The sequence below is a fragment of the Drosophila erecta genome, unplaced genomic scaffold, assembly GCF_003286155.1.
Source record: "Drosophila erecta strain 14021-0224.00,06,07 unplaced genomic scaffold, DereRS2 tig00000055-arrow-pilon, whole genome shotgun sequence".
Classification (NCBI taxonomy): Eukaryota; Metazoa; Arthropoda; class Insecta; order Diptera; family Drosophilidae; genus Drosophila; species Drosophila erecta.
The window spans coordinates 18,273,814-18,301,447 of NW_020825200.1; the positions used below are offsets into that span (position 1 = coordinate 18,273,814).

Below are 27,634 nucleotides of genomic sequence, written 5' to 3' on the forward strand. Positions count from 1 at the left end.
GGTATAAGATACACTCAGTCGCTATTTGAGTTTTCAGTTTGTTGTGAGACCACTTATACTGCGTGCAAGGAGTAGAAGTATAAGTATAAATAACTTATACCGTGGGTATAAGATACACTCAGTCGCTATTTGAGTTTTCAGTTCGTTTTGAGACCACTTATACTGCGCATAAATATAAGACAACAAATAATATCTTTTAATTTAAATCAAATACAATTCAAGGGACCTAAAATGGTATCCCTTGGTGGAAATTTTAGTTGTTTTTAACGTAATTTTAATTATTTGTATTAATTAGGTAATTAAAGTCAAAAAAGTTACACAAAAAAATGACAAAATTTATTAAACTGATGTTTTAATGCTAGGACACTGATTGTCAAGATACTAACGATAATATTTGTGAATAATTGTGAATAATTTAATAAGCTGCACAAATAAGACAAGTATAAGTGTATAAAATATACGACAATAAGAAATTATAAGTATACGAATTATACGTTTAATAATATTCGCGAGCTGCTTTTTACCAACAGAGGTAGCACTACACTTACTAGAAAGAAATCATCTTAAAATAAAAAAGATTCATAAACTAATATACATTTTATTAATTTATTTACGCCTAGCAACCATTGTAAGCGAGTTTTATAAGCCACTCTACTGCTTTGGTGCAAGTATAAGTCAAGTCTCATACGGTATAAGCAGCATATTCATGACTTCAACTCAGATATTTTGTATACGAGCTCAATAGCCAACAGGAGTGACCGTATAAGTGGCAAGCTGGCTGCGGTATAAGTATAAGTATAAGTAAAAATGTGCCTTCTACGGAAAATGGTATAAATCCACTGCTACGACCGTCGTATAAGTATAAGCCAGCCGCGAAACTGTTATACGCAGGCCGTTTGAGCTGGTTTGCAGTAGAAGTTCGATGGAACCTGCCTCTTTCCTAGGAAAATGTTTGAAGTTCGAGCGTTTTTGTGGTGGTTTGTCTTTGTTTTGTTTGCCATTTGAGCTGGTTTAGTTTGAGCATCGGGGTTACTCCCTAATTGCTAAATATGACTAGGGAAATGGTCTTCGTCATACCCACTTGCAGTTTTAATCTGCGTTTCCTTCGCGTGCACCAGCCCCTGCCACGCCCCCGCCTTTTACGACAGCAATTTTCATATCATTTGCACGGGAATCACCTTATATACTGGCAGTTAACCATATGAGTGGAATGCTGGCCTCGGAACACTTGTTACACGCAACTCTGAAGTCCCCTGGGATCGCTTCCCTTGCAATTTTCCGCCTAATGCCATTTGCAAACAGAAGACGCGAATTTCAGGGAGTTTGTTGTTTAAAATTAAAGAATTATGTGTAGGGGACTAGGTCTGAAGAGTAGAAGAGCATAAAAACGGGGCACAATAAAACCCAAATTAAATCTATGTATTCCGACGCAATATTCGTGAGAACTCGCGTGGCAATGTGAGCAATTCAATAATCCTGCCCAATTTTCCGGCCTCTTCAATTTGTTAAGTGAACGCTAATCCCTTAAGTAGACGAGAGCGATGCCTAAACGAAAACAGTCTTGATAGCCATTTTTGCTGTTAAAAACGCAATCGAGGAGTTCCTGAAAATCAGCAGCAGAGCGACTGAAAAGCAAAAACGTGTAACAACGCACGATGTGAAGTGGAGATCTTATGTTTGTTAAATCTAATCTCATGTAACAAGAATCTGTGGAGCAAGGAACGATCGATATCTCAAGTTGAGTGACTGTACAGGATCTTACAATATTTTGTTTTTCGAACTATACCTTTGGCGATATATGTGAGTGGACTTTGCAGCCCATGCCTTGCAAAAAACTGGATGTCCTTGAGCACAGCGAGCAGTACAGGAGAAGCAGACCCACTAGGAATGACCCAGCTGAAGGACCGATGAATTCATGCCTCCCATCTTTCCGCACATAGTTCCGCGTCCTCGAATCTTCTTGTGCTTCCCCATTTCCAGATGCAACGGGCGGGGCAGGGAGGTCCTTACTAGTCGGCACCTTTGGCGGCTCTGCTTTTGGGCTATGTATCACCCGCCCAGAACTGCTGGCTTGGGGCAAAACAAATCAATAAACGACAACGAGAGTTATGTACCCAAGGCATTGAAGCCGCCCAGGCTCATGACGTGCCCCCCTCTCCCGCTCCAGCCCGAGCTCGCAAAGCTCCAATTGGGGGCGTCGGGCTTAAGCTACATCGCTTCTAAGCTAAGCCTCCATCCATCCATCAGGACTCGAATACCCTCGGCAGCGCGCTTCCCGTTTGCTGGCAGGATCCGCCACATCAATCCTGAATCGAGGTCTGCATGTAGACCTCACTTTCCCTGTCCCGGAAGCATTTTCCTTTCCGCATTTTCCGCACTGAGTAAAAACACCAATACTAAAAATCTCAGTCATTTTTTTTAAATTGCTTTTGGTACTAGAGTTTAAAAATTCTACAAGTGTTTGGGCTGTCTCATAAAATTGCAATTAGTGCTAGCAATTGATCACAAGAGAAGTGAAAGTGCTCAGGCTTTTCTCGCAGTGTGCTCCCCCCGCGTACTTCACTTGTTTTTCCCACTTGTGTATTGCGTTATTCTTATTTTCGAAGATGGGCCCGAGCAGCAGACATTCGTAATCTTCAGATTCATTTGCCTCCCCTCGATGGCCACTCCCCGTTTTCTTTGAGAGCCTACGATGTTTGCCATCGGTAGGGAGGTTTTTGGGTTTCCCAGGGAGGCCGGCTTGGATGACTAGATGTTGCTCATTGTTGCTGTCCATGTTTGCCCATGGCTGGGGATTCTCTTTGCCGTAGTTTGCGTGTCTGTCTGCTCGAGAGCTTTGCATTTCCACACCTCAATTTTCCTGTCGGTAACTGGATTACCTGCAGAATGCAGTTCGTATTTATTCTTTAATTTCCTTCCGCACACGTATCTAAACATCTAAATACGCTTGCCATCGCACTGTGTAATTTTATAAAAACGAAAATCAAATATTTTCGCACGCATTCCGTACACCGCACAAGTGAAGCATAAATACTTGTTTGAAAAACGAGCTATCCACTTGCTGTTCATAAATAAGATAGAAAAGGAATCCAAACCGAACTGCCGGCCAGCTGAGGAGTCCCAATCCCATCTCCATCCACAGCTCAGACATTTTAGAAGATTAATTTGCAAACAATGTTCCATATACAATTCTGGATTGGCCAGGAGCACACTGGCACGCAATCTCCGGTTCTGAGGAGCTCCCAGACGGATGGACTTCGATTCCGGTCCACGTTTCACGTTTCACAGTTCACTTTTTGTTTGCTCTCTTTTTTTAATTATATTTTAATTTATTTTGGAGAGGAATTGGAAGAAAGCTCACGGAGACATTTTTGCGGTGTTTTCTTTTCATTTTCTTCTGGCACTTTTGCATCTTGAAGATGAAAATTGTGGGTATACACAACAAAATTAACACATTCGCTGCGAATGAAGGACCCACACCCACTGCCGCCCCTCTCGCATTCGCATTTCCACTCAACTCCGCCCAAAACAAACAATTGCAAGTTATTTGTGAAAATTTTATTGTAATTACAAAAGTTTTCCCATGTTGTTTTGCCACGCTTTCACCCTCTTTCGATGCCCTGATACCTTGAATTATACACAAATAGGTTTCCCTCCACATCGCTATTCGTATTCCTATTCCAACTCCACCATCGGCTCCACCGGATTCTGCTCCTGCTCCTGCTCCTGCTGCTCCTGTCCTCCTCTTCGGTCTGGTTCAATTTCGTATTTGGGGCTCGATTCGAAAGCTCAGTGTTTCAGCAAACTTTATCCACTTCATTATTTGCTCGTTTCCATTGCTGTGTTTCGCTGTTTGCCTGTTTGTTCGCCAGTTTGCATTGTTGGCTCGTTTCGATTTTAATTGTATCTGCGTGCAGGGGCCACCATCTCCCACATCGCCCACATCTCACCAACGAACCACCCAGCCCAATGGCCTCCACCCCAAGTACTTTGGAGTATATTAAATGCCGGAAAGTTCTCAGGTCACTGAAGGGCAAACGTCCATGGAAAGTGGAAGGGAACACGGCAGCTGCTAAGCAGGTGAGTTCGCAATGGAACTCATGATGGAAAATCGTGTGTTTGGCCTAAAGGTGTAACCCCCATAAAAATACTTATCATCTATATTCGTCACATTTTTCTATTGATATAAACGGTAAGCAATCATTAGAGTATTGCCAGTTAGCAATCCGACTGGGTGTTTGGTGGATATGAAGAGGGGATTTGGAAAAGGATTTTAGAAAAAGTGTCCCCGTTCTTTCCTCAATAGCAAAGCCTTGTAAAATGCTCTGGAACTTGTTTATTGATCACTCTTCTAGTCGTAGTAAAAGTTGCCGCACAGCCGCTTGCCGCCCCTCAATCTCTTGAGCGGCGACTTGGAGGGCACGGAGTACAGGTGCCGCTGCTCCTCCCGCTGATCCTCGGACACGGCGTCCGGCAGGATGGAGTAGGGGTGCAGGGCCATCTGGGACCTCTGCCGGGCGAAGTCCTGCTGCAGCTGCTCCTGCTGGCACATCTGCTGGTGCCGCTGCTGCTGGTAGAGCATGCGGATGTACTGGTCGTGGTACTCCGGCTGCTGGCAGAGCTTCTCCTGGCGCATCTGCAACTGGCGGGAGTGGGGAAGGCGCGTGCCTATGATCTCGGTGGGCCGGCTGCACAGCGGCACATTGTAGCTCCTCTTGGACCGGCCACTCATCTTGGGTCTCGGACGGTAGGCGTTTCTTTCCGGCCCAGGTGAGGGGTTTTTCAGAAGTTTATCCGCTCCACCAGCCAGGTGCGCCGTTCCTGGGGACCTCTTGGCGTCCACGATCAGGATTATCTTGCGCCGCGGGAAGCCGGAGTGGGATGGCACTTGGGCTGGCCGCTTGCCAGGCAGTGGAGATGGCGTCGTGCCCTTCTTCCACTTTCTCTTCGCTGGTGATCTCGGCTTCGGAGGCGTCTCCACCTGCTCCTGTTTCTGGGCCTTCTCCACAGCTCTTGGTCCCGATGTGGCAGCTCTGCTCGTTGCATCCATCCTCGCTGGCCTGGCCCAAACCTTGCGTTCCAGCTTCTTCCTTTCCCGATCCTTCAATCCCTTGATCCGCTTGGGAGGACGGAGCTCCGACAGATCAGAGGGATCGCTGGCCAACTGCCAGGCGGAGTTCATCCTGGGTTGCTGCATGGGCTCAGCTCCCGCGTAGTTCGGAGGCGTGTAGGTGGGTAGTCTGCCCTGAGTTCCAGCCACTTTGGGTGGCGGGGCGAAGTACTTCCTCAGTGCGTGCCTGGAGTCCAGTATGCCAGGCCAGTTGCTCGCTTTGAATGATTTCGAGTTCGCCATTTCGCGTTTGCTAATACTTAAAATTTGGTTTAGTTTGAAGGGGCCGCGCACATTGCCAATGATTTGATTTGTTGCCTATGAAATTTAAAAAAGCACTATCCCATGGGAGGTAGAAGTTTAAATGAAAGGCCACGGGATGCCAACGAAAGTCACACTTATTTATTGGCCTGAACTCATGTTCGGCGCTCGGTGGTTGTGTTTTGGGCCGCGCCCACAAAGCCGCCCACCGCCCACAAATGGACAGACAGTAAATCGGTTCGTGGCATTAATGCAAATAAGTGGAAACACAAATATTTTCAACGTTTTTGTGGTCTGAACCGAGCGAACGGACGGACTGCGGCAGAGGAAACCTTTTTTTGGACCCATGGCCGTTTTGGGACGACAGCACGAGGGTCGATGGATCATTTCCGCTCTCCTGGCCAGTGGCCCCGCCCCCCGAGTGCCTCTTCCGCTCCCGAGTCCGCTCCATATTCCGATTCCGTATCCGTAGTTGTTGCCGTGCTGTCCGGCAAGCGTTTCCTGTCGGCGGGCGCAGTTAAATATTGAAATTTATATTTAAAATATTTCAAATATACAGTTAAATGCTCGGTTTCCCCCCTTTTTCTGCGTGGCCCTCGCATTTTTCACTTTAGTTTATGTGGGGCATGTTTAATTTATGAGAATTGCTGGTCCCTGTTCCTGTTCACAATCCCAAACCCACTCCATCGCTTCGAGCCCGATGCCAATGAATATAAAAAATCAATTTGAAGTTTGGGACCGTCATTGAAGGTCAAACGGTTGTTTCGGCCCCTTAAATGCCGACGCCAACGAAACGTGGCAAATCGGTTTCTCCACCGGTTTGCATCGGGGGTGGATGATGGCTTCTGGGTTGGTCTGTGCCCTTTGCCCCAACTCGGCCTAATTCGATTGTTACATTCGGCTTAATTTCCTGCAAAAGAACAAACATTTGTGACGCTTCTTGGGCGGGTCAGTTTCTATCTCAGCCGCTCCCCTCAATTTCCAATTAGCAGCAGAAATCACCTTTCCGTCCTTTTCACCGACTTCCAGGTTCCAACAGGACTCCGTTTTGTCCCAGTGCTAATTGAGGATTTGCACTGGCTACGACTTCATGCTCATTGAGGAGGAGCTGCGAAAGGCCAACTTTCATTTCGTGCAAACGCAAATTTCTTTTGCTACTTCGACGGCGCAATAATTGGACGGATGAGGAGGCAGCAAAGGACTCGGACACGCGCAGGATAATTGTAATGCCTCTCGTGCTTAAGGCCGAGATCCTGCGCGAAGGCTGGAGGTCGCCAGATTTTGGACAAGTTTTATGGATAGCGAGGATTGCATTTCCTGTTTGGCAGGCAACGATGCAGGAACCGGAAACGGGAGAGCCAAGATGCCGGTGCGGGGTGAAGTCCTCGGATCCGCGATTTCCAAGCATCCAAGCATCCAAGCATCCAAGAATCCACGAATCCACGAATCCACTTAGCGGCGCATAAATTTCGCTCGGTACATAAAGTACAAGTGTACAAACAATAGGACTTTTGGCGCACGGCATTAAAAACATAAAGCAACCGCATTGAGGGCCAAGGAGCAAGACCGAACCAAGACGAGGTGCACCAGCCCGGGAGCCTGGATGATCCGGGTCACATAAACAGCGGCGAGTGAATAAAATCGCTGCCGCCACTCGAGGAGGCGGAGGATGGGCGCATCCCGGGCCAAGTCAGGCGGCCGGGCCACTGCATTGCTATTTACAAAATGTCCTCGACCAAAAGGAGCGACCGAGTGAATCATAAAGAGTCCTTGCGAGGCTGAAGCTCTGGATCTGAAGCTGAAGCTGGCAAGAGAAATGCACGTAAAATAATAAACAAGGCTTTGCAAACAATAAATGTTGCCCTCGACCTGCCCCTGCCCCTGCACCACCGAACCACCCAACCACCCAACCACCACCCACCCACTCCGCGCCACATCTCTATTCTTACCACATCTGGCAGCTGCAATGCTACGAGTTGTTAGCGACGCTGGCGACGAGATTTCTGCCCGTCCATTGTTAGACTCCTCCTGCATTCTTGCCCGGCTCCGGAGGATCCTGCAACTTCGCCACCGCCTCCTTCTCCATCTCCATCTGCTCCTGCGAGCGGGGCTCGTCTTGTTGTTGCTGCCGCCGCTGCTGCGATAAATGCGAAATGCTTGTAACTGCAATGCAAATGTAATGTGCAGAGGACATTTTACTCGGCTGCTGCAGTCGCTCATCCTGCTCCGCGTCCCTCTCCTTGGGCAGTAAATATTCGCTCTGTGCGCGGGTCAGGCGGCGGCGGCGACGGCGGAGGACTTGGCTACGGGTGTCCAGGGGTCAGCCTCCTGCATCCGCTGATGAGTGGCCACCTCCATCCTCCATTCACAATCCACCATCCACCACTCCGCCCTCCAAGTGGCAACGCACGGCAGACGCCGTCGCTTTTTGCCGCTGGCGACGTCCTTATTAATTGCAACAATAACTGGGCCCAGGCGACGATGGCTCCGCGTTTTGTAGGAGGCGGGACATGGCTGCACTCTGCGAAAGTTCCTGGTCCCGGAAGCCCAAAAATGTAGAAAGTGTATCTTAAAGATCTTAAATATCTGCTAAGATCGTCCGATCCTAACAGGTAACTTGGGGAATTTCACATGTGCCCATTTATTAGAATGCTTAGCGCAGTTTTGCCAGTGCAGGAAATGCAGATCCAAGCATTTTCGGAGGTTTTTATGCCCAGGACACCGCATTTCTTTCACTGCAGCCGGCGTAAATTTCATCCGGAGGTTCGGTAATGGGGGCTGCACCGTAAGTCTTTCAGCTTTTTGCCTGCAAATTTATGGCTCGGACCTGCAGCTTTTTGTGGACCAGCGACCACCGGAAGCGGCACTTAGCTCTTGGCACTCGCACTCTGTGCTCCACTTCCCTGTCCACCAACAGTTCATCATCCGCCGGCGGGTCAGGTGCACTCCACTCCTCCTGCAGAGGATGACTATGCTCGCTGATAAGTAATTGGGGGGTTTTTGCTCGGAGCCTTCAGTGGGCGGAATCTGGGCCAGACGTGGCCCGATGCCTGCGGCTGTAAAAACAATTCGTATATCAAAATTTCAATGCTCCGCGCTTCTAGTTTTTATGGCGAAAGGCTTTGCTGGGCGGCCGGCAGACATTTAAAAGCAATAAAGAGCGATGCAAATGTTATCGGCGAAACTCGCGGCAAAGCCCCGCCAGAAATTACCGAGCAGATTCTCGTCCTCGGCCAGGTATTCAAATTAGAGAGATCTCGCTCAGCAGTGAAATGAGGCGAATGCCACTGCTCCTGGTGGCCGTAAAAAGTGCCGACGACCATAAAAACCCAGCCAATTGGAGGGGGTTTGAGGTTGAGGGGCGGGGGTCGGAGGTCGAGGGTCGAGGGTTGGACTAAAAGTGCCGAGCCGTGATTTCGATTTTTTTCTCGGTGTCGTTTGGCGCGGCGAATAAAATGAAAATGTACTCGCCGAGTGCCAAAGTTCTGTGGAAAAAGTTTATTTTAATGAAATTCGCACCGACATTTGATGGCGCACACTGGAGGGGGTTTCGGGTGTGGAGCGGATTGCGTCAGCCGGAAGTTCGGAAGTTCGGAGATGGGTCTCATGTTTGATTGTTGGTGCCGCGAAATGGAGATGAAGGGTATTTCGGAGCGCCAGGTGAAGGCCAATGGCAAGCCTTTGGTTGCGGATGCGGGATGCGGGATGCGGGATGGCATGGACGCGGGCACAGTCGGCAATTGTCTTAACATTTATTCAATTTGACTACCTAGAAATCGTAAAGTTTATTTGCTGCCACTGCCACTGTGAAGTTTTCCCTCGCCTTTTCCCATTTCCCCCACTTTTGGCGGCCATAAATCTGCGACACAAAAGCAAAAGCAACCACCGCAAACATGGCTAACATTTCGGTCGTTGGGGTGGGAAGTTTGAGTTAAACATTTTTAAAAGCCATAAATTTATTGTTCCTGCAAGTGCTTTTGTTCTTGTTCCCGCTTTTCTCCATGTTGTTGTTGCGGTGCAGTCAAGTTGAAAAACGCACAAGTAGGTCGTGTTGCTGGTTGTTTGTGTTTTTGCTCAGTCGCTTATTTAATTCGATTTGTAAGCTAATTCCTGAAATATTATCTGGAAATGTTCAAGATGTAGCCAAGACTTTGTAATGAGTCAGCAGAGCTTCCTTTCGCAGGCTTTAAATTTATTAAGCCTAATGATATACCAGCTATGAAAACATGAAAGTAAATGAAACCTATATTTAGGTAAATATGAAACCTATAAGCAGTCAAATTGTAAAACTAAATAGGACTTAATTCCACATACAACCGATGCAGACTTAAAGCCTACAAAAAGACAGTCTCGCTAAGAGATTCAAATCCCTGATGGAGGGATGAGCTATCCTCTCAAAGTTCTTCAAGGACGATTCATAAGTGGCGACTAAATAATTTAATTTTAGCACTGCGACTGACGTTGCGCACATTAACTATGCGGAGTAAATGGCAGCAGCCTTGAATCCTATTTTTAATTACACTTTCCACTCACTGGGCTGGGCAACTGGAACCGGAAATCAATAAATATGTTCACCCAGACTCGGCAAAAGCATTTGTTTCATATTATTATCTTACTTGGACCTTGCTTCGCTTTTTCTCGGAAAGGATTTTCCCATTGAGGAAATGTGCATCTCTGTCTACCGCCTACCGTCGCCGTCCCCTGTCCCCCACTTCCGTTTCCACTAAAACAAAAACATCGCAAATAACCAAAAAAAGTACAAAAAAGGAAGTAAGAAAAGGCAGCTGGAGGCGTAAGCTACTTGAAAGTTTAGAGTGTTCGGGGGGAAAGGGGGAAGGGGGAAGGGGGCGAGGAGGTGGCAGTTACTGCCTTTTTTCGAAGCACTCATTCATTCATTCGTAAAGGCTTTAGCAGTAAAATAAACGCGCATTGATGCGGAAAATGTGCTACGCACGACGGTGACGCCTCAGCCGGGAACACGCCCACCCCGCCCCCAACTGGGTGGTTGTGGGTGGCAGGTGGCAGGTGGCATGGTTAGATGGCATGCCAAACTCAGAAGCGATACATTTCCTTTGTGTTATTTTTTGGAAACTTTTAAAGTTGCACTTGAGTGCCTAAGTTGACGGCGGAAGGGGTAAGTCGCCTGCAAGTTAAGGGTACTTACGACATTTGGCAGGTGGGTGGGGTGGCCAGGTGAGGGGCTGAAGGGGGTGCCACTCCGACGCCACTTCATCATGCGGGCGCAAGCCCCACCCACTACGCAAATACGCGTAAATCTTGCTCCGGACGCAGAGGTGACCACCTTGGTGGCCCCACCTCGGTCGTGTTTCATATTTATGTGCATCCTTGGGGGCAGACGAGCGGAGCAGGCGAAGCCGTGAAATTCAATAAACCTGCCTCACTTACTTCACATCATTGGCTTTCCGCATTGTCACTTTTATTATTTAGGGACGCAGCGGTCAAACTTACACATCTGACTGGCAGCTGACCACGATAAGATGCCAGATATGGTACTTTGCCTTAAAATTATATGTTGCTATTGATTTGTTTATATTATTACTAAATGATTGGTGTGTGGCACGACATTTGTGTGGAACCTGCTGAGTGAACTGATTATTTGGGCTCTCTATGATCTGCTAGCTGGTTTATTTAGCTCTATGTTTTCCATGATGGGTAACAATGTAGCAGATCGTCCCTGTTAGTGCCTCCAATTAGCCAACTACTCACTGAGTTCGAATATTTTGACGAGCGAAGAGTATAGATAAGCGTCATTCAGTTTCATTTTAAGATAAATTTAATAAATGTAATAAATTTAATTTAATAAATTAATTAAAGGCAACCAGGTAAAGGCACTTTTTTCGGCTCTCCTCTGGTCTTCAACTAGCAGCTAACAGGACGAGGAGTGGCACCTTATTACAGCACCCCACTTCTTGCTCCTTTGACCAGAGTTTGGGTTAATTCAATTCGGCACGACTCTGACAGATGAGTCCTGCTAATTGCGGCCGGAGTGGAGCCCGAGTGGCCCCCGAGCGGCTGAGAGACAAAACAGATCATAAATATTGTATCTCGCATCTGTGGGCCACAACAGGCGAGTTAGCCAGGCCAGGCACACATGCATTAGGGCGTGGCCGAGCCATCCAGCTGGAGGGTGGAAAACTTCGGCTGGCGTTGCGAGGGCAATAATTGATTAGGCTCGAACGTGATTGTTAACTTTTTGCATATGTAATTTCGATTAGGCCCAACTCCGCGCCAAGCGCCCTGCCAGTGTGTGCAACAGTGCGTATGGGTAATGTGTGGCGGGCTGTGTGGCGCTGCTGCCTAAGCAACATTTGCCCCACTCCTTCAGCCAGGCCCCATGTATGTATATGAGGTTTACGAGTATATGGGCTCACAATGCAAATTTACAGTCACATGGTTCGATTGGCAATTTAATAAGGTAACTCTTTCACACAGGGAAACGCGTCAAAGGAAAGCTTTTTTGCCAGGACGACAGACTGTGTGTCTCTGTGTGGGATTGGGGTTTTGGGGTGAGGACCTCAAAGGTTAAAGGCAATGGATACGGTCAAGGGAAAGGAAAAGGAAAACCGGGTGGAGGGCAGAAAACGCGTTCACACGGAAACTGACGTGCTCTACATATTTAATGTTTAACTGTAAATTAGGTTAAAATGTGTTTGCAAAATGGAGCTTTTTTCCATCTTCATTCCTTCCGGCTGCTGCGGCTGCTGCACCGCTGCTAAATGAGGATTTTCAACGTGGAAAACTTTGGCATACATCAGAGCACGAGCACCCATTCCCGTTTGCCCGTTTGCCCACCAACCCAGTACGCCTGTCCTCTTGCGGCTTTAAGTGTTTGCCTTCCATTTGCGTCTCAGGCGCTCAATCCCCTAATGCCGCCCAGAAATGGGGCATTCTAGCAGCCCCCCAACTGTACGGCGTCAATTTGACCTTCCATGTCCATGTCCATGTCCATTTCCATTCCCTCGGTCATCTGCCCCTTTCCCAGCGGTTCAATCCATGGTTGACGCTTACTTTGCAGCAGCTTATGGCTGAACGGGGCTGCTGGGCATGAATATGGATGCGGATGCGGATGCGGATGGGGATGTGGGGGTCGGATGCCGAGGGCATGGTCGCTTAGCTGGGAAAACTGTTCACGCATTAATTAACAATTTATGATTGTGTCCGTGGGTGGGCAACTGGATGTGAAATGCGGACGGTTGGCCTGCGTTTGAGTGCATTTGCTGGCGCATTACAAATAATTTCATTTGCCCCCGAAAGGCGGGCATTTTAATGAAGCAGCTTAAATGGCCGATTTGCACGCATTAAACTGCGATCCATACCCCGTGGATTCGGCGAAATGGTCTGCCTTATTTTTCGGCAATAAAATCGAACGAATTTTATATTTTTATTTGATTTTTTATTAGCGCTGGCTCGAAATGCAAACAGTAGGGCCGAATGCAATAAAAGTTATTCCTCATTTTGCCGCTCAATACTAGATGTTTATGGACTTTAAGGATAAGCCAAGGCAAGAACATGGAAATGCATTTACATAACACTGGCCCACGGAGGAAGTGGGGAGCCAGCCACGCCCCCTGTTTCTTTGTGTATACATCTATACATATATCTGGACAAAACAGAAGGCAGAAGGCAGAAGACAGAAGACGGCGCACGGAGCAGGAAAATGTAATCCCAGCCAAGCGGAGCAAACTTCCGGCGAACGTTGGAAACGGACGCTTCAATGTATTGGATACGGGAAATGGCAACAATTGGCAACAGTGCAGCGGGCTGACGAGGAGGAGCCATGCTATCGGAGCGGAGGATAACTCCGAGTGGATGCACATATGCAGCACGGCCCCTCTCCATCCAAGACGCTGCATTAAAATCTTAAGCAGCATAATCGCTGGACTAGAACCGGCAACAAGCAAAGATGGTAGCACAACAGACAGAGCCGCCTTCGCCCCACGCCCCACGTTGACAACCCACTTGGGACCCCTCTTCCGTTCCCTTTCCTGATCCCAGACAGACTGGCACATATATACGGATACATCAGCAGCTTCACTCTGCGCGCCAAACGAACGGAGCTCGGAGCTCCAAGTCCGAGAGTGGCTAAAACAAACAGGGCGCAATAATTTCGAGTTATTACGCAAGATCGAGCAAATTTGCACAACAGATTGCAGAATAATAAACTGCACCTAACAAACTGAATGCATTACAGCAGGTTAATCATATAACGAGTGCGATATGGATGCGGATCCCCAATTACGTCCCAGTTTAATAAGGCTTTTGGGAGCAGCCAGTCCATTTTGGTAGGAAGTAATAATGCCTCCTAATTTATGGGTATTTTATTTATTTAAAACAACAGTGAACGGCGTGATACAGTACCTCGACTATCACATACCTGTTACTAATATAGTAGGTTGATCATATAACCAGTGCGATTTGGATGCGGATCCCCAATTACGTCCCAGTTTAATAAGGCTATTAGGAGCAGCCCGTCCATTTTGGTAGAAAGTGATAATGCCTCCTAATTTATGGGTATTTTATTTATTTAAAACAACAGTGAACGGCGTGGTACAGTACCTCGACTATCACATACCTGTTACTAAGCTACAAAGCTATAATAGGCACAAATACTGTAAGCACGGATAACTAAAATTTAAGCATTTCAGGCCAACTAGACACGAGTGGAGTTGAATCCATACAAAGTATGAAAACTATTGAAGAACATATAGAGAGCGCTGTTAGCCCAGAATTCGCCCTATTTTTTATGAACCAAACTTTAATTTGCCAACAAAGTTAAGCCTACAAATTTGACAAAAAAAGGGCAGAGCGTAGAAACTATGCTGGCATGTCCGTTGATCTAAAACACACAGTTTCCGGCTGCTCCACTCCATGTAAAACCCGGCCACCAAAACGCCCTTCAGCCCTGGGCTTGTGTCCTAATAGAATTTGCATTTTTTGTTTACGTCTCTTTTCCCGCCGAAGTTGTTGGCGGTTTTTTTTAATTGAATAACTGCAATACTGCCGCCTGTGGCACTGCCACTGGCTTTGTTGGTACTTACGAGTATGTACCACACTATATCGGATATTCCCAGTGCTACTCGTTATCTATCAGCGGGCTCGGCGGCTTAGGTTAATTCACCGGCAAAACACCATTTGCATTCGGAATTTGATTGGATATCTGATCAATGAAGATTAAAAATCTTCGGTTTGGAAAGTTACTTGGTTTCCGGCACGAGCTGAAACCCTAATTGGATTCAGGTTGCTTTATCCGATTTGTTTGACACAACTTGCTTCGATTTGAACTGCAGGAGGATTCGATATTAGGATAAGCGGCTTCTGCCTCTCAAGGATTATCTAAAATTCATTGAGTTTATTCACTCGGCTTTTATTTGAATTTCGCCCCACCCCGCAGCCATACATAAACCTAATTTATATTGAAATTACCAAAGTTCTGATCGACGTTATGGCCAAACACTAAAACAGACCCAACCCACACCCACACCTCAAACAAGCAAGTGTGTGAGAGTTTAAAGAAGCCAATAAATTATGAATAGCCCTGGCATTGATTGGAAAACTTTTCAAATATGCTGCCACTTTTCTACACGAATAATTTGCGAGCATTTTCCAAAACACACACGCCACTTACTGTTTTCGTGAAGGACATTAAACGGGATAGTGTGGGAAAACCAATCACCCGGTTTATTATTAAATTCAAGTTTCGGCAGGGATTTTCCAGCTTATTTTCCCGCCCTGCCAGAACAGCCACATGGAATCCTGTAAATATTTATTTGTGTATTCTGCGGTGAAATATATTTCTATCCCATTGCCGAATCCGATTCGCATTCAGTTCTGCGGATTTAATTTGTTGACTTCTGCTGCTTTTTCCTTGCGGTCTCACTGCTGCCATAAACTGTAATTTATTTTCTGCAGCTCACAAACTTTCCCGCTTGAATTTTGTGGGGTAATTAGAAGAACCCACACAGGTAGAACGCCTCCACCTGCCACTTGGCCCAGCATTGTTTGGCCATAAATATTACACATACGCCGCATTGTTCGGACCCGGTTTTCGGATTCTGCTCCTGGGCTTATCCGGTGACCAGCTCAAAGGCTTGTCGCACCCACAAAGAAATACTGGGAATACAGATTAAATACGTTTTCGTACACACAAGGACTTGGCTTTTACCGTCTGGCGGGGTTGTGAGGAGCTGCCGTTTTAGCCTGATACTCATAGTTGTCGGCATGGCTCAAAGTGGGCCAAAAGTCCCTAGTTTCGCGTTCAGCAAAAGTGCTACAAATTGCATACGAAGTTGTCGGCAATTTGCATTTGAGTTCTTGGCGCCTTCCTTATTTTTACTGCGTGTCTTCCACATTTATCGTTCTCCTCCGGCTGGCCGTCCAAGCCTTTTCTTTGTTGCTCCCGCCGTATTGACAGAGTTCAGGGTTGAGATGCATACAAAGTGATGTCCCCGAGCTCCTAGCTCCCGGGTCCCGGGTCCCGCATCCTGGATCCTGCATCCTGGATCTCACCTTGCGGCTGGATGGGTGATTGGGCGGAGCGCCGCACTTCCTATCTGCGTCATATGTCACCTGTCAAGTTGCGTTTTCCCTGCTAGTACACGACGGATACACCGGAAGCATTTCGAACTTCAGAAATGTTGAGCAAGCCAAGTTGCTCAGCTCATATTGGTCACTTGTTCAAAATGCTGCAATACTAGGTTATAAACTGGTACACAAATTCTTTCGAATTTGATCTAACTAACTTTAACTTCATCGATTCCAAACACTCTTTTTTCAACTTATAAGATACTTAATTTATTGATTCACTCACGTCAAGTGGCAAATAGTGATAATTGCCCGGGAGACACTTTTTCTTTCTTTTTTGTTATGGATTCATCCATAGGCGGACAACTAATTTGTGCGCAGTGTAGCGGAATAGATTTTTGCGTGCGGCCTTGACAGGTTCCACCTGTCTCCCGACCTACTTGCGGGAACAGATGTGACATTTGGGTTTGCCCATGCCCTGTCCCAGACCCGTTCCCATCCCCATTCCCGATCCCTGCGCCGCCGTCGCGGGCGTTTCCGCATTCGCGTAGTTAATTATTCGCCCATTTTAGTCCATTATCTGGACTGCGGATCGAATCGCTGGCAGAGACGGCGTAGTCCATCGAAATGCAATTAGCGTGTGTCGTCCGCCTATTCCTACGGACAAACGTACATACGGACAAGCGGACAAGCGGACAAACGGACAAGCGGACAAGCGGACATACCGACTTCCATGTCACTCCGTCATGTATGGATGTCACGTGCTGCATTCGGCGGGAGTAACAACAGCAGCAAAGCACAAATTAGTCGGACCTAATTGTATGGGGGAAAATGATCGATTCGCTTTTTTATCGCCCGTTTTGAGGGCATTTCATTTAATTTGAACAAAACCCAGTCATTTTTTGCTCCATATTGAAAATTGAAATTGTTTTTGCCGACTGCCTGTGATGCATATAAATCGTGTTTGACTAGCGGGGCAAAAAATAGACAGAGCTGTGGGGGAATAAAAAACCAAAATACATTGAACAAGTGCAAACAATTATTGTCAAAAACAGAGAGCGCTGCGACAAGGATGTGCAGGACACTCGTGTCGAGTTGGGGTCCTTGTGTGTAGCCATCGTGTCCTGCGAGCTTTTAGTGCTGCATAATTTCTTTAGCAACGTTCATTAGTCTGCGTCCCCGCCCTCGAACACTTAGCCCGGATTAGGTTTTCCGGGCAACGGGACGGCGTTGGAGAGTGTCCTGGTCCGTGTTGATATCATTAACTTATTGCATTTTCAGCTACAACCTCCACCCCTCCCCCAGCCACCCGGTAATATTTATGCATAACATCATCATCATCCGATGACTGCCACTTCCACCAGAAAATATTCATCCATCAAAGGAGTGGGTCACGCACACACGCTCCCCGCCCAGGTGGGGGCTCAAATATAATTTATGCACGTAACTAGTTTGTCATGTTATCCCCTTCCGACCAGGCAACAGTGACGTCAGGCGTTCCTGAAGGATTATTCGCTTGACAGTCGCCGCAACCGCAAAACACCGCACTGAGTCCTCGGAGAGAGTCCTTCCGCCAACACTCTCCCGCTCTTATACGCCAGTTGCTGAATACGGCAGAAGGCAGTTGGTAGTTGGCAGTTGGCCTGAAGAGAGGCAGCCGCAGAGAAGTCCGGCTGACCGTGAAAACTGTTTGGCCAAAAGTGAAAAACAACGGGCAGGCGGCAACTGGAATCCTTCCCAGACCATAACCCTAATCAGTGTCCAGAGCTAGCCGAGCATAAAGTCCACTTTTGGTGCCTCATCAAAATCACTTTATGCTAATGGCCAGGACATTTGCATAATTTGCCTCCAGCATACTCGCATCATACATACAGATGACAAAATAACGAAAACGAAACTTTGGCTCGGAAGCGAGGCCTTAAACGTAATTCAATAAATTCCCTCGTGGAGCGGCGGAGCAACAATTATTGACATTTTCATTGCATGTGAATTATTATAAACGGACATGTGCATGTCCAGGCTCTTCCGCGCAGTGGGTTGTCCCACATTCGGGCGGGCTCTGACTCACCTGCTCCCCACCTCGTCGGCGGAAACTGTTGGTTATACGCTCAAGTTCCGGTAATTATTTGATATAGGCCGGCCGGCAGGCGGGCGGATTGTTATTTTATGTGCGACACCCCGACCCAGAAACAGTTTCGCCAACTTTGTATGGTCACGTAGCGCATAAAAAACCTGTTACGTTTCACTCGCAGCCCGGGGCAGTCCATGTCCGATGCCCGGGGAACCTGGGAGGGAATCGAATCAGTGATTCACTCGAGCATTGATTCATTCCGTCTGTCTCATCAAACTTAATCTCTCGCTCAATTAGTGGCTGCCACAGAACTCGCCGTCGAAATATGAAGTGTCTGGCGGGAGAGACAGGACTTCTGCGTGTCCTTGCAATTAGAAAAGATTTATGCAGGCCATCAAACCCAGCTCTGAACTTTTTTACATCGTCTTCACACCGAGGGCAATGAAGTCATGGGGCCATAAAAGCCGGACGGTCTGCGGTGCGAGCTCCTGTCCTGTCCGCGGCTTTATGGCCTTTAATTTGATATACTCGTACACATTTACATAAACAGCTCATTTGGGCGATATAAGCGCGTGTACAAATCGTCTTGGGAAGCCCGCAAACATCGGGCTTTCACCGCCGTTCAGCTGGCAATTATTAATTACTCGCATTTAGTGCTCTCGCTTTCTGCCCCATTGCCGTGATTGCCTTGCCACTTCAGCTTAATGCATCGCTTTCAGCTTTCCGCTTTCCGCTTTCCGCTTTCAGCTCGGATTGAAGCTTGGCTTTGGCGGCAGCAGCTGAATTCCCTGCTAATTACGGCGACCATCTAAGCCGCCCTTTTCCCCTTTCCCGCCGCCGCTGATCCTGCCCCTCCCCTCGCCGCCAGTCATTGCCACCTGTCTCTGCCGCATCTGCAGTTGTAATGCCGCCACAGCCACCCGTCCAGAAGCATTCGCACTCACGTACATAGGTATTGAGAAATCAAGTAGCTGCAACATCTCGCTTAGCTTCACTTAACTGCACTGCGAGAAAATCTGGCTAGAACTTGCAAAGTGTATACAATTTGGAGAATTACTTAAAATCTGGTGACTACAACGTTTCTTATGGCTTCTGAATAAGTTGTGTGCAGTATTCTAGAATCTGTGGATAACAAAAATACAATTTTAGATCTCAAAGGACATTCCAATTTGTTGCTAAATATAGCATAATTTGCGTAACGAGTGCGCCAGTTCTCTCAGTGCACAGACACAGCCAACTGAATATGCAATGAGGCCGAAGCCAGAAAATGTTGGTGCATTCTGATGCGGTGTGGATGCGAGTGGGTGGTTGTGGGTCCTGCTGGGCGCTGGTGGGTGTGTGGTGGTTGGTGGGTGGTGGTTGGTGGGTGGTGGGTGGCTTGCAGAAGTGGTGCTCTCCAGAGTGTAGTTACCGACGTTGTTGCTGTGCCTCGTTATCATTTGGTAAATAGTAAATTGCCTACGAATGCCAAAGCAATTACAAAGCATAAAAGGCAAAAATTATTAATTATATGTGAGTGTTTTGGGGGCAGGGCTGCCGAAGAGGCGTGGCTGCCTCCACAGGCAGTGGGAGTAATTGGCGTCATTGTGTGCAATTGATTGCATCCATCCGGGGGCGCCAATATAAACAAACCAATTAGGGCTCAAGTGCCGGCCAGCAGGCGAGTTTCAATCACAGACCGACGGATTCCCATGTGTCACTCGGGGTGGTGGCCCCCACCATGGTCCACCACGAGCTCTGGAGCGCTCGAACTCTGGCTGGTCATCGCAGGTCACACAAAATGGCAGGCAATGAAAATCGGAGCAAGTGGAGCCAATTGTTTTATGAACTTACAGCTCTCTCCGTCGCTCTCGCCTTATCTTGGCCAGATTGTCGATGGGGTCTTGCAGCCATAATAGTTTCGCTCGAGGAGAAAAAAATATCGAGCTGAGAAATGCTGATGCTGCAGGACGTCGAGCAGGGGGAGGGGGCCTGGAGCGGAAAATGTATGGCAAACAAATTGTCAAGTATTTTTGTGGCTTACATCTTCGGTTTGCCTCCATGTCGCCTCGCCACAGGAGGCAGCCTGACATCTGCCGGCAGTTCTTGGCACAGTTGGGTTCTGTCACACATGTTTGGCTATGGAGATGTAGGAATGCAGTGCAGTAAGCGGAATCCAGGTTTTCAGGCTTTTAATGGATATTGCAGGGGTCGGAGCTAGTAGCTGCTTAACGGGTGGTTGCGCTTTTAATTAATATCCCATATTGGACACTTTGCAGCGGACATGAACCACACAAAAAGCGTGTGACAAGCTGTAAAATTAAAGAATGCTCAATAAATAATAGCTCTTCCCACTGCAAAAAGTGCCACACAAATGGAAATTGAGTTATTCGTTGAAGGTGGGTGGGTCTCCACATCCTTGAGGAATATGTTTTCAAATGAAAATTTCAGTTCTTCATTGGAGCATTGCTCTACCCAGTTTCGAGTGAGTGAAGGTGCACTGATAACAGGGTAACAAGGTCAACGCAGCCGGCGATTGCGGCTGAGAGCATTGCTCATAATTGCATTGCGCCAATTAATTGCAAACAACCTAAAATTAATTACACCTACTCCGCCCCAGGCAGCTGCCCCCCTCCCCCTCCACCTCACCAGGCCCGCCCCCAAGTTGCCACACCGCTCGCATTGCTCATACGCCAGGTGTGCCGCTTGGGAAAATTATCTTCCGACATGAGCAGCAAAACTTGTGTGTGTCTGCTTAATTATTTGTGTATACACATGGACGGGAGAGTGGATGTGGGGTGTGGGGTTTGGGGTGTTTGTGCGGCTAATCAAACTTTAAATAGAATTTCGGGTGCAGCACGTACGCATCAAAAATGTTTTACAAAGTGAAAATGCATGAAACGTGCGCCGAGGAGTTTGTTTCTTGCCCCAACTTACTTTCGTTGCTAACTTGCTTACTTTTCCATTTCGCTGTTGTTGCTGCGACTGCCACAAAAGAGCATTTTGTATCTGATACAGTGGGTTCTTCGGGGGTCGAGACTCCTATTTCCGAGGTGCCGCCTGCCACACATTGTGAGCGAAACTTTTCCAGGCTGCAGGTTGCACATTGCGCAAGTTGTTCGGGCGCAACAACAACGGAAGATGACACATTTCTAACATTCACCATTGCCCCATTTTCAGTTCCCAGTTCCCAGTTTCACATGCGGCGCTATTCTTTCAGGGCGGAGAGCGAATCGAGCGCCATTCGACATGCCCACCGAGTGGTGCTCCTGGCAGCCTGGCAGCCTGGCGTCCTGAAATCCTGACGTCCTGGACGTAGTTGGTGTCGGCAAAGTGGCTCATAAACAGTAAGCTGCTTAGGAAATGCACGGGCGTAAAAACATACAGCTGCGAAAACAGAACGTGTTGGCGAACACTTGCAGAATACAGGGTATGAGCAGAAAAGCCCCTTTTTAAGACCCAATCCCCCAAGTCCGATCTCGACCCTTTGCTGCAGGAATGAGCGGAAGGAGGCCAGCGACAATATTTATTTTTAAGCAAATAAGTTCATAAATATGCGGCAAGGGGTGGGCTAACCAGCTGCCAGCCGATTAAGCTGTGCGTGTGAATGGTCTTGGGAAAGTGGAAAGTGGAAAGCGCTGGGCTTGAGGGGTATCAGTTGCTGAAAAGCGCTCCCAGCAAGCGTGGTAATGTGTGTGAGTGTGTTGATATCCAAGACAGCTTCATGATTCCGCTAATTGCCTCGTGGGCTTCCAGCGGGGATAAGCCGCGCATGCCTCGGCATTTGGTGAAGGAAATGCCCTCAAGCGGTGGCGAGGGGGTGCACGGGAAAAATTCGGCTAAAATGAACAGCTTTTCTAGTACTTATATCCCTATTTCATAAGCATATATGATACAAGTCTCTTTGAATACCAACTGTCATCTTACATAAAAAATTTCAATTAAATAAACTTTGAATCCAGCTAGAGCTTTTTTCCCAGTGCAGCTGGTGGTGCATGCCACCAAGTGCGCTCCGCACTTCACACTGTTCATGGCCAAAACACGCACAAGCGGAGTACATTTTAGATAAACTCAACAGCTTGAATATTCAGTGAAGGGCTGCCATAAATCAGGCGCATTTATAACTCATAACGCCCGCCAATCAAGTAATTTGTTTGAACAAAACAATTCGCCGTCGCTATCCATTTATCAAGCCGGATTGAACCCTTCTGCCGCCGCCACTCCCGAGTGCATCGATGGTGATGAGCATCAGCGTCTGGCTGGCAAAGGAGCTCCAGCCTTAAAGATGCAAACCTGACAACTGTCAACTGTCAGCGGTGCCAGGGGAGAGCAGGGAACGGGGCACGGGGAACGGGGCACGGGGCACGGGAGGACAACTATGAGACGGAAGCCAAACAATTGTGTCCGCCGGGCGCTGAAAAATTGTTGAGCATTTGTTTTGACAGCGCGTTTTGACAAAACAACAAGGCGCTCGGCGACGACAAATAGCAAACGGTGTAATGACAGTGGATGGGAATGGGTGTGGGTGTGGATGGGAATGGGGGTCACTAGGTGGCATCCCAGCTCGGGTTCAACATATTAATTGTGCCATGTGGGGCGTGCCGAGATGAAAGAGATACGTGAACTACAAAGGGAATAGCAAAGGCAAAACCAGAAAGCCAAAGTGGCGAGTTGAGTTGCTTTTTTGAGTGAAAACAATCAGCAGGGTGTAAATTCGAAATTGCAAAAACGTATTAGAAGTTTAATTAATAAATTAATATTAAATGAGTTGCACAAGCCTGCCAAATAAGCTGTGTTCGCTTTATTAACCAGTTAAACGATGGATCCTGCAGTTAATAATACATTTCACAGTAAGAACGCCTAAAAAAGAGCTGTTCTAACTCACAGCAATCAATTCTATGAACATTGTATGTAATTCTCCTGCTAAAAGTGGATTTTCTGTATTAAAAGCAAACAAACTATAAACAATAAACACTGAGCATCAAAAGTGTGCCCTTCGGAAACTATTTACTCCAAACTATTAATGCAGCATTCAGTTAAACTTGCCTGCCGTTTTAAGTCACTATAAAAACTGGAGAGGCGAGCAGTAAAACAATTCAAGCAGCTAATAACCTTTAGATATACCCGCACATCGCACATCCTGCGCAACCAATCTGATGATCAATAAATCGCATCAACTCGCGCCCGCACTCACTTTTCCGCAAAGTGGCAGCAGTAGAGGAAATGGGGAGGTCCTGAGATATATCTACTCATATGTACGTCCTCGATGGAGTCACAAGTCTTGTTTGCGCAAATTTCAATTTGTATATTACCTCATAGCATCGCATATTGGAGCCCATAACTTATGCACCGTGCAGAAGGAACTTTCGTCGGCAGACAATGAAATTTATGAAACGGAATGCGGAGCACTTGCAACTGTTGCAGGCGAGGAATAATAAGAAGAATATGCTACAAATTTGCTTTATTTCACATGCGAAAAAGTTGTAAAGTTTTGCTCACACCACTCGCGTGTCCTTCGCGCACACGGGGCGTATACGTTTCAGTCAAATTTCGGAATGCCAGCGATCCTGCGAGTGTCAGGTGGGTGAACTTGCCAAGTGGGCGGCCCTCGAGTGGGGAATTGAATTTACTGAATCGGCCATCTGTCAGCCCTTAGCTGGGTGAAGTCAAGGTCGAGCACCGGTCCCCGAGCACCAAGAACAAAGTGTGTAATGTGCTTGCACCAGATTTCAGTACCTACAACCTTCCACTTCCCCTGCCCCACATTGTTGGCAAACTTTGGCGCGTTTTTCACTCGCTCTCGCCCAAGGCAGCGGCAACCTTTGAATAACTTTATTCCCAGCGCCGCTTACCCTTTGCGTGACCCCGACTCCTGGCCACCACCCATCGCCGCCCATCGCCACCCACCAATTGGCGGCTTTCGCCAGCATTGACCAGCAGCAATTTGTTGTGCAATTTGCTGCGAATTTGGCATCGCACGCTGCCCGGCAGCAAAAAGAAAAGCAGGGTGGGGAGCAAGGATGCCAGGATGCAGCGGCATGTGTCCTGGCTGCTGTCCCTCTGAGTGTCCTTCTGGGTGTTCGTGTGCAGAGATGCCCGGGCAGCAGCGCTGACAGGCAGCAGGGACAATGTGTCCTTATTATTGTCGTAATTATCTCTTGAGCGTGTAGCGAGCGTGAAGCAAATGTAAATATAATAAAAATAAAAGCAGTTAAATGAACAAATTGAGTTGAGTCGGAGGGGAAGGATGGGGGTGGTGGGCTGGGAGCGTTGCTACTTTCTCTTTAATTGCGTCTTTTATTTATTTTCCGTCTGTTCAGTGACCCGAAAACCAAATGGGAAAGAGTCGACGGTCGACGGTCGGCGAACGGCGAGCTGCGAGCGACAGCTGACAAATATTTCCTGTCATTTGCCCGACGGACACACAGGGCGTATGCGTAATGAGTGATATCTGAAATTTTAAAGTAGCCGCCTCATGACATTTTAATTGCTGCCTCCGATTTGATCTTTGCCCTGGTAGGCTTTTCATTTGTTTAACGCTCGGCACTTGAACAAACAAATACTCGTATGTAAATATTGCCTGCGAAGTTCCTTTTAATGGAGCAATGCAACGCATCTGTTGTAATATTTTATGTATTCCAACGAACTAAAAATTTGATATTCATCGTTAAATATTTTACACATTTAGGGGACTATTTGAAAATGTCACACGCTTTCCTTCGAGTGTAAAGCCATATTGTTGCAACAAACCCCGACTGCATTTCCGGCTATTTATGGTCAGCTTTGCGGCAATGGCACAAAATTTAATTAGCCCAAGCCCAGCGTCGATATCTCGACTTGAATCGCTTCATGGACGAGGGATTCGGGCACACGGACTTGTTTTATTCACGGCACTTGTCAGTTGAAACCGCAAAAGCCAAAGTGGCGAGCGTAGTGAAATGGCGAAGGGGGTGAATGGGGTGGGCTGGTCAGGTGCCGCAGAATATTTTATGAATCATTTATAACTCAATAATCCCGTTGAGTTGATTTCGACCAATAATTGATTATTGTTTCCGCCGTCCAGCTGCCTTGCACCGCATTACGTGGACAGGCATCTCTGCGGTTGTCGATTCGCAGCCGTAAACTGTTTGCAAATTTATTTGAATGCGACTATCAACTTTTTCAGAGGACATTTTCAAGAGCCCCAGCTCCGCAGGAGGGCTGGCAACTGGCAACTGGGCACTGAACCGAACTGAATTTATGCAAATTTTCTGAGCTGGCTGCTTTTTCTCCGCCCTGCCTGGCGTGAGCGATTTCCATGAATATTAATGAGACAACACATGGAAATTAGGAGAGTGTGCGGCTGTCTAGTCAAACAATCGCCGCCCGGGGTTAACCGGAGTACATATGTATCTCGATGTGATTACCAAAAATCAAAATCCCACCTGTGAAGCCGACAGCCATCAGAGCCATCCTCCATCCTGCAGAGGTGTTGGGCCAGTGAAAATATACACAACTCGTGTCGGCATCCACTGACACCCGGCAACACGGCAACAGACACCAGCCGGGGGCACTTCTCCGGCATAGTGTACGCATTTAAGCACTCCAAATTAACGATGCCCCAAAAGTAGGCAACGGAATTTGCATCTGCAGCAGCTGGCGTGCATAATTAACAGGATGCAGCCAAAAGGACGGAAGCCATCCCTAATGTGCTGGCGAACTGAAATGAAAGCCGAGGTGTGTTCCTGTGTCTGCCTGATGCATCTTGTGGCACATTCCAAAGGAATGCAATACCCTCGGAAAGGGTATTGCGAAAATATTACATTTAAAGAACCATGGTTCCTGAGATTAAAAACAAAACAGCCAGAAAACAAAAATATATCAAATATATATGAATCATATCCTTATATCCCTTAATGCCAAGCTCTTACTTAAGCTGCTCATTTTCAACAGCGAATTTGGTGCTTGCCTTTCAAACAACTTGAAATGAACAAATTAATTTAGCATTAACATGTTATATACTATATTATATACTATTTTGAAGCGCAGCCAGGCGAGCATGCCCATGGTTTTTATAGGAAGCACGCCTCCAGCTGCAACCGCAGTAGCCACAGCTCGTAGGATTGCCCACATATTTGCCCATGTAGCTGGCCATTTCGGTTTGCAGAAATTTGAATTTGCCAGCCACCGGCACAAACAATGAATTATTTTCTGTTAATTCGAGTGCTAGTGCCCGAAGTTTTACCTCCGACTTGCAGTCGGTGTTAATTGAAGCAGAAGTGAAGACCAAGGGAAAGGAGTGGCGCAGGACCTCTGCCATTTCGCCTGCACCGCAGCCGATGTCAAAAAGTTAGTGCTTAAGTATTCGATACCAAAAGTTATTCGAAAGCTACATGGGCCCGGCACTTAACTCGATGCGAACTCCCAGGCTGCGGAGATGGACCCAGTGACATGTGATATATTTGCCTAGAACCAGAGAAGCAGGAGCAGAAGGGCAGAACTGAAGAGGATTAGCCAGCGTCCTTCTGCCGAACAAAGGGCTGGAAACATGCAATCTTTTATTTAATGAGTACGAGTCAACAGCTCAACTTCAAACTGACACTTTGCACCACAATCTCTGGCATCCATCGGGGGCATGGAAATGGGATGGGTGCTCAAGAAGGAGGAGGGTCAGCGTCGGTAAATAGTTGGCTGGGGCTGCCGCTGCCATTGACTGCTTTATTGGGGAATTGGGGACACGCACACACACACACACACAGAAGCACACACACACACTCCCTCACGGATGAGTTATTAAGCCATGTTTGCGCTTGTCTCTGGCTGCCACACATTTTCATTGGAGAAATATTTGCAGTCGCCTGCTGCCTTTCAAAATCTGGCTCTTCAGGCGTGATTTAGAAACTTTTCAAATATGCTGCCATTGGCACTGCTTGGCCCAGGAGCTCGAGGAGTGGCTGCACTGCGAGGAATATTGCGCAGCTATCGTTACACTGAAGGCAATTAAGACAACTTACAAAGCTACGTACATATCCGAAATGAAACATAATAAATACCCACTGTAAACTGATTTTTGGGTCTGCTACAGCTGTACATAAATGTGAGTCGCGTAAGTATTTGAATATGCCACGGAAACTCTGCTCCCAGTGGATGGCCAAGCCATCATCTAAGCGAAGAGCGACCTTCCCGCTTCCGCATGACATCACAGAGTCTGTGATCTCTGGCTGGGCAGCAATTTGATTGAAAAAGCCAGCGGAGCAGAAACACATCGCAGGCGTAACAGGTTCGCATTCGGATTGGAGCACGGATTGGGCACCGAATGGGGCACGGATTGGGGCATGCAACGCCAAAAAACTTGAGCGGCAAAAGTTCCGGGAAGTCTGCCCTTTTCTCTTATATTTTCGGCGAATGTCGGACCCGGTGAGCTCAGTGACCCATTGACACGATATCTATGCACATATATAGTGGATTTGGGTGAGCTCAGCTCGGCGCTTACAGTCTCGCCCAGTCGACCGCAAATTAGTTTCGAGTGTCTGGACATTTTGCAGCCGCAGTTTGCGGAGCAGGCATAAATAGATTTATTGAAATTTATATGTGCGGCACGTATTTGCTTAGCCATCTGTTCGAGTGTTTGGTTTTTGGATTTAATGGCGGCAATTGCAGCTGCCCGAGGCCAGCACACTTCGCCATAATCC

The 27,634-nt window shown here is 47.4% G+C and overlaps 1 protein-coding gene across 1 annotated transcript; it reads right to left on the bottom strand.

Annotated features, from left to right (window-relative positions):
- Positions 1–4,327: 4,327 nt before the first annotated feature.
- LOC6542961 lies at positions 4,328–5,448 on the bottom strand. The gene has a single exon (XM_001970378.3). The coding sequence runs from the start codon at positions 5,351–5,353 to the stop codon at positions 4,352–4,354; it is 1,002 nt and encodes a 333-aa protein (XP_001970414.1). The 5' UTR covers positions 5,354–5,448; the 3' UTR covers positions 4,328–4,351.
- Positions 5,449–27,634: the final 22,186 nt, after the last annotated feature.